At 44.4% G+C, this 7949-nt stretch overlaps 1 protein-coding gene and 1 pseudogene across 2 annotated transcripts in view; one reads left to right on the forward strand and one right to left on the reverse strand.

Annotated features, from left to right (window-relative positions):
* The window catches only part of EP300 (E1A binding protein p300), a 72362-nt gene extending 64707 nt beyond the window's left edge, over positions 1–7655 (reverse strand). For both annotated transcript variants that reach the window (XM_036931521.2, XM_036931520.2), the window contains exon 1: positions 6298–7655. In XM_036931521.2, coding sequence (XP_036787416.1) covers positions 6298–6391 — 94 coding nt within the window. In that variant the 5' untranslated portion in view covers positions 6392–7655. The remainder of the gene's footprint in view (positions 1–6297) is intronic.
* On the forward strand, positions 1116–2749 carry LOC130678926 (40S ribosomal protein S24-like; annotated as a pseudogene).
* Positions 7656–7949: the final 294 nt, after the last annotated feature.

A 7949-nucleotide genomic window follows, 5' to 3' on the forward strand; every position in this document is an offset into this window, starting at 1 on the left:
AAGCCCTGCATGACTGGCTTTTGACTCATCTTTCCTGTCATATTTCTTGCTATACCCCGAGCTGGATGGAACTTATAGGTTCCCTCACAGGCTATACTTTCTTGTTCCCAACCTGGGCTCACCCTTTCTAATCCTCTATCCTTCAGATCCCCAAATCCCACACCCAATTCCTCAAAGACAGCCACCAGAGTAACAGGAGTTACAGGGTTTAGGTCTCTGTTTCTCCCACTTTCCAAATACAACAGTGGTCTTAGACTAGAACGCTGCTCTCCTCCATGTATCTATAAATTCCAGGAAAGAAGGTCTATGTCTGGATTATTAGCTTATTCCCAGGTACTGAGGACAAGTGGCTAGCATACAGAAAATGTTGATCCAATACAGGACACCTGCCAGCTTGCCATCCTTCTAAGCCAGTATTTTTTTCAAACTGTGGGTCACAAGCTAATAATGGGTCATGCAATCAATATAGTGGGTTTCAAGCAGTAGTTTAAAAAGAAATGCACTAGAAAACATCAGAGTATTTAACAACTAATAAGTATAAGTATTTGTTCCCTAGCTTTTGACAGGGTTTCTGGTTTTCCACAAAATGCAGTTCTCACTTGGGTAAGTTTGAGAAGCACTGCACTGCTCCTTCTATGTTTCCTCCTCCTCCTTTATAAGAAAGCCTTATTTTAAGACCAAGATAAACAAAAAATAGAAAAAATTGCACTCAACCACACAATTCTTTAGCAAAAAGCCATTCTGAACCTGAGGGTTTCCAGTAAGAACAATGTGTTTTCTGATTTCTCATACCTTAAATACTTGATTTTCATTTCAATTACACATACAAGAATACAAGACACCCTATGCATAGACAGTACTTTTTATTCTTATTTTCATCTCTGCTGCCACATTTCTTATACTCTCAAAAAACTTAATCTTTGAGCAGATGATGCATAGGCTAACTCTGTACTATATACCTTCCTTTCTTCCAAAACACTACTGTCTGAACTTCATGCATTTGGCTTTTCTTCATCCTTTCTGTCTGTCTATCTATCTATCTATCTATCTATCTATCTAATCTATCTATCTATCCACCTACCTACCATCTATCTATCTATATCTATTAAAAATAAAGTATGTGTACACACACACACACACACACACACCACTCTTTCTTCCCTGCCTGCTTGAAGATCCACTGTCACCATGAACAACACAGTAACTTCCTGGGGCAGGAAGCTTATGAACAACCAACTACTTGAGCAGAAGCAAATGGTCACTGATGTCCTTCATCCTGGGAAGGCAACAACTAGCCAAAATGTCTAAGACCACACCAGACATCATCTTTGTATTTGGATTCAGAACCCATTTTGATGGTGGCAAGACAACTGACTTCGGCATGATCTACAATTCTCTGGATTATGCAAGGAAAAATGAACCCAAACATAGACCTGCAAGACATGGACTGTATGAGAAGGAAAAGACCTCAAGGGAACAGTTAAAGAAATGCCAGAACAGAATGAAGAAAGGCAGGGGGACTGCAAGGCTGATACTGGTGCTGGCAAAAAGGAGTAAAGATTCTGCAGTAACATTATCTGTGGTGATTGTGCAGATCTGTCATGAGAAAATTAATAAACTAAGAACTTAAAAAATACATACATATGTATTTTTTTAAGCCAAGAGGTTAAAAACGTTAAACACTGAATGGGCACACACTATGCTGCAGCGAGCACTATCCCAAGCATTTACTAAAGAGAATTCTCATTTATTCCTCATCACAGTCCTATAAGGTGGGTACTAAAGGTGAGGAAGCTGAGAGAGAGGTTCGATAACAGGCCCAAAGTCCAGTTTAATAAAGGCAGGTCTGGGGTCTGAACTCTTGTAGTCTGACTCCAAAACCCATTTTCTTAACCACTGGTGCTTTTTTCCCCCAGTGGTTTTAATTTTGTTCTCTCAACTAAATTACTCCTAATTGCCTTTTTGGACATTTAGTTTTAAAAAAAAAGATCTAAAAACAAATGATTTTCAAAACTGTTCAGAATAGGCTTAACACCTTAATATTTATTCTCTTAAACCTTCTTTGAGAACTGAGCATTAAAAAATTTCCCATTAAAATTTCAGAAGAAAACTACCATTTCATGTAAAACATATGCAAAATTGTTTAAAAAATTTACACTTTTTATAATATAAGTTTCACCTTGCCCATTAATTTCTCTAATGTTTGCTACACTAAAAAATTCAACTTTAGAAATCCTCAGAGGAAACCCTAAAATCTCAAAAAACACCCAGAAGTATGTCTTATTTTTCCATTAATTGTTGGGTGCATGAATTGGCAAAGTAACTCCTGAATTGTTTTTGTAAATATACCAGTAAGAAGTACTTTACACTCCCACTTTTATCTGCAACATTGTTCCTACTTTTTTTCCCCTTTCCTATTTACCACTTTATGTCCCTACAAACACCACTACACACCAATTTTCAACTTCTTGTTTGAATTTTCCCCCCTTTTAATCGAATAGACTAAGGAGAAAGTAGAAAAGCAAAGTTAACCAGAAAATAATGCCAAAAGGCAACAACAGCAGCAACTCTTTCCTCACTCCCCGATCCTACACTGAGTGGACACGCCTTTTCTTACCTCTGCAACAGAACACGACCTCCTTGGGAAAAGGGCACCCATACTGTAACACACAAGATTTACAACTTAACAAAAGTCACTTTATCAACCACAGACAGCCTTCTTGAAGCCCTACAAACGAACTTACAGTCTTGAGTGTATTACAGTCTTGAGTCTTGAATAGTAATTGCCAGAGTTCAAGGCACTTGGTGAAATGTTTTCCAATTTAACACTGAGGTCAGCATACCTCACTGGACCAAGGAGCCATAACCGAAAAACTACAGCAGAAATCTAATGTAAACTCTCATGTCTAAAAAATAAAACATAATACCATCAACATATAGGTTTAAGAGCTGAAAAGAAATGGCTTCCACCAAAAACATCCTGGTTAGGATGATAAACCACTAACACAAAACAGTGTTTTTGAGAAAACAAAATTGACATAAAAAAAAAATCCTTGCGACTTCTCCATTCTGGACTTTAATCTTGTGGTCAAAATGCAGGTATATTTTATATACTACCTGCCCTGTGCCTTTGAAATGAAAAACAGGCATAAAATCCAAGCCAAGTTTGACACTAGTACACACAAACCTACTAAGACAAGAATCTTTATACCCTACTTAATAGGCCAGATCCTAACGCTGTCCCTCATCTTCCCTATCTGTTCTTTCACTGCATATAGCATTAAATGTTTACAAAGCAGGGACAGAACATATCCAGTGAGCAATGAAGGCAACATATCTTTATCATTCCCATCACTCAGGTTATTATTAGAAATAGGTTACAGTTATATTTCCAGGACTTACCTGTTAACTTCATGGTCAATAATTTTACCAAAAAATATTTACACGTAGCTTTTTATGACTGGTTCTTTTGGGGGAGGGGCATAGAAAAGTCATTTGATCTATCAAAGTTTTGACCTAACCATACCAAGTTAAATAAAATTTTCAAAGGATCAAGACAAGTATTGGAGCTGGAACATTAAGATGCAAAAACTAAAACGTAAGTCTCTTTATCCCCATTCCAACACATAAAACTTGAACTTCAGTTTTCTGAAATCAACCTGGAAATCTTTAAGAAAGATCTCTGAGTAGTAAATAAATCATTTTTATTCTGCATTAGTGGCTGACCTTAGGAATTCAGAAGTTGGGAATTAAGTGCTAATTTGTTTTGTAATGCTTTAGCATGTAAACTCATTGGATTCCAATTTTCTTTCCTATAAAATTGGCAACATGCAAACACTCTTGGTAGGCACACTAACACTACTGAAATTCCAAGCCTCGATCATTAAAAAAGTTTCTGAGGTCTAGAATTTGGGGCTCATTTTGACCAGTTCTAGACAAAATTCATAATCAAGAACCAAGAACCTATTTTCACATTTATAAACTACCCAGGTGACACAAGAGTCAAAATGTAGAAAACCACAAATTTGAAATTTAAACTTTTAATAAGTGAGGTGTCTCCCTTAGAAGTTGCCAGGAAATTTACACTACACATTATTGGATGCAAAAAAAAGCAAAGTGCCCAATTTGAAGTTCACAAGGCGACAGTATTTCCTTTATACCCATCTCCCGCTACCATCCCAACAAAAAACCCAGACTGATTAGAACTAAAAATTGGACACCAAAAAATTCCTAGAGTTGAATCTTAATAAAAGGTGGAGAAAATCAGCCCTCACTACAAAAGTTTGAGAAAGGTAACTAAGAGAAAATTGAATGAGTTCATCTCAATGTCGAGTGATTGTTTTTTACAAAAAAAACCTATTTGATACATTTAGGACTCATAATTATTCAAAGATAGTTCAAGCAGCAAAAGTTTTTGTATCTTAAGACAGGTGAGACACTACTAAAATGTGTTACCTAAAGTCGCCAAGTACACAGATCAAATATAGAGAATGCAGTAGAGCACCTGAACAGATGTATTTGAACAACAGATTGTAGCCTTCCTATAAGGCCTTGTATTACTATGAGACTAGGAGACATCAAAATAATGCATATAAAACAAGTTTTCCCTATTACAATATCCTAAGTCACTGGCTAACTCATATGTAAAATCCATTGCTACTTTACACAAAAACTAAAGGGCAAGAACTACATTACCCAAAAACTGAAGAAATGACACAAAAACCTACAGGTTAAAGTATGTCTAAAGGTGATCTAAAAATCCTTCTAAATGACACAAGTGCAAAGGAATACACTAGTGGATATGTGTATGCATTTGAGGAAAAAAAAGAAAAAAAATCCCTTAAGACTACAGAAACTTCAAGGAGTAAAGACAAGTCAAAGTTCATGCGCACCAATGTGACAAGTGTGAAGCAGAACTCTGCAAAAATACTCAATTAAACTCAGGATACATCTTTCTTATAAAAGCGAAGAATACAAAATATTTGCTCTATCGTTACATTTCGCCCTTTGAAAGGAAGCCTGCTTAGAAACATGCTTTAGAACTTCTCTACAAACTCATCGGCACATTTAACTCCATTATGCACTCTCACTGGCAGATGGAGGAATGACGTTGAGCCTGTTCCCGGGGAGTTAAAGAGATGCTCCGTAGTAAGGGGAACATCTTGTGGACTGTCAGATGGCCAGCCTTTCTTCCTCTTCATTATCCTGGCACCTCAACAACCACAACAGCCAAAGACAATGTCAGTGGCTCTCAGAATACCTAGCACCAAACTAACTAAGACCGGGATGATGGAAGGCAATCTCCCTCAATTTCTCTCGACAAAAAGGGCTAGTCCACAACTGAGTGAAGAAATCATGGAGCTTTTTTAAGCTAAACTCTGGACCTCCAAACACTTAAAAGTGTAAAAAGACAGAAACACACAAATACGAAACCGAATGCATACTTTAAACTTCTGTATCATCATCAGTCCATGATTGGGACTCTTCCAACTTCTAATCTTGATTTCCAAGTACTTAACGCCACAAAATCGGTTACACCACTCCACCTCCCCCCCAACCCCCGCCCCAAAGAAAGTGACTACAAACTGCAAAGAAAATGCCTCGACTCTTCCAACTTAAAAACCCAGTTTCAGACATTTTGGTCTTGTACCAAAGAAACGCGAGCTGTAAAATGAACTGCGCTCCATATCGATTCTTAAAGCAAATAAGATGAAAAAAAAAAAAAAAAGACTAGGAATGGCACGTAAAATAATTCAAACCAAACTTCAGGCTTGACGTTTACACCTCAAGTCAAACGTGAAATCCTGGATCCCAGACACACAAATAAAACCAAGGTTTTTTTCCATCCTCATCCTCAACAGAAAATCTCGTGCAGAAAGTAGAGGAAACAGACTAAGCGCAATCCAGGAGAAAGGATTCGCAATTCCTCATTTCTCAACAGCAACAACAAAAAATTTTAAGTCAAATTGCATGAAAAGCTATTACACACAAATGCACTGGCATTTCAAAAAATTAAACTGCATGGGAGCAACAATAAAAGCCATTTCTATAGCACCACTCAAGGGCTCTAATTCCAGAACACACATCGATATGACAGTGCTGCAACGAATGTATCAGGAAGGAAAGAAAATGGTTGGGTTACTGGACGTCTTAGACCAGCTCATTCAAACACCTTTAAAATTAATCAAGAGGCAAAGTACGAGGAAAAGAAAGAAAGGAAGAAAAGACGGAAGAATAAAGGTATACGAGCAGAAAAGATTAAGGGGGATGTGGAAGGTCAGGGCTCCCGAGACTAACCTGTGCCATCGCTGGCCGACGCCGAGAGGGCCGGAGATGAGAGTTTAGGCCGCTTGGCTGAAGGCGGCCCCGGTTCCACCACATTCTCGGCCATTTTTAATTCTTTCGGAGATGCAGGCGAGGAAAAGGAGAATCCTCGGGAAATCTCTTCTCCAGCTGGGGTTCCCCGCCCCGCTCCCTGGGGTGGGCTTAGGGGGCTCCGCCGGCCCCCGAGGCGGGTGGGGACAAGTTCCTTTTTCTCTTCGCCGGGTCGCGGTGGAAGAGGGATGCGGACTCGATAGGGAAACGTAGGGCAAGTGAGAGGGGCCGGGCCTGAGCCCAGGCCCGGAGGAGGGCAGAGGGACACAAATCCGCCGACCGCGTCCGCTGCGGCGAATTCCCGAGAACTCGCGGCTCTAGAGGCGCAGTCCCCGGCCCGCCACGGCCGGCCCCTGCCCAGCCGAGGTCTCTCGGAGCTCCGCCGCCGCCATCAGCCTCTTCCTCCTCAGCGCTGTCCTCCTCCTTCTCATCGCCACAAGGAGGCGGGGGCGAAAAGGGGGGAGAGGAGGAGGCGACGAAAGACACTCACCTCCTCCCGGTGCCCCCTCCCGGACCTGCGCCCCCACCCTCCCAACCCTCCTTCTGCCGTCGCGCTCCGCGCCGCCGCCGCACCGGCCGCTAATGGCCGCAGAGAGCTCGCTCGAGCCGAGAGCCAGGCTGGCGCCGCCGCCTCACATCGCGCGGAGGGCGGCGGAGGCGCGGCGAGGACGCCGGGCGCGGAGCTCGCCGGTCCAGAGGACCGAGGGGGCCGGGCTGAGTAGCGCCGCCCGCCCGCGCCGACGCCGAGTCCACTGAGGAGGCCCCGCTCCGGCGGGCGGCGCAGGCGGCCTCCCCTCGCTCCGCGCTCTCCTTCGCTCTCCTCTCCCGCGGAAAATAAATACGGCCGCCGCTACGGCCCCCACCCGCGGCGGCCTGGTGCCGGGAGCGCCCGCCCCCCGGGGCTCCTGGCTCGGGGCCGCCCTCGGCGGCGGGCGAAGGCGCGGCGGGGCGCGGGGTTATGTAATGGTCTCCCCTAGGCGTCGACGACGGCCCGGCTCCCGGGCCGCGGTGGGGGTGTGTGCGGGCGGGAGGGGGCTGGGGGTCGCTCAGCCCGTGCGCCCCGGGCCCCCTGCCACTGTCTCGACCCCTGCCGCCTCTCTCCGGCCCGGCTTCCCTCCGCGCTCTCGCTCCCGCAGTTCGCACTCAGCCCGGCGTCCCGCTTGCCCACTCTAGCCCGCTCCCTCTCGCCCTCTCTCCCCCCGAGCCTAGCACACAAACAAGATGGCGGCTGTTGTTTCTTCCCTCTGCCGAATCCTCCTTACAGGCTAGCGGTAGCAGCGGCGGCCGGAAATGAGCCAAGGGGGGGGTTGAAAAAGGGGGGAGGGGGTGGACCTTCGGAGGGAGGGGCGAGGGGGCGGGGCCTGGGTACGAGCCGCACACACAATGGGGTAAGAGGACCCGGGGGCGGGGCCAGTCCAATCACGGGATCCGCCCAAGGCCCCAACGCGGTTGGCGCTTCCGCAAACTCCCCCCGCGTCACCCGGTGGCTCACTTTAAAGGGGAGGATCTGAAAGGAGGGGCTCGGGGCGGACTCGGGATCTATTTTCAGTCGGTGGACACTTACGGGAGAAGGT

This window comes from Manis pentadactyla, chromosome 10, assembly GCF_030020395.1.
Source record: "Manis pentadactyla isolate mManPen7 chromosome 10, mManPen7.hap1, whole genome shotgun sequence".
Lineage (NCBI taxonomy): Eukaryota > Metazoa > Chordata > Mammalia > Pholidota > Manidae > Manis > Manis pentadactyla.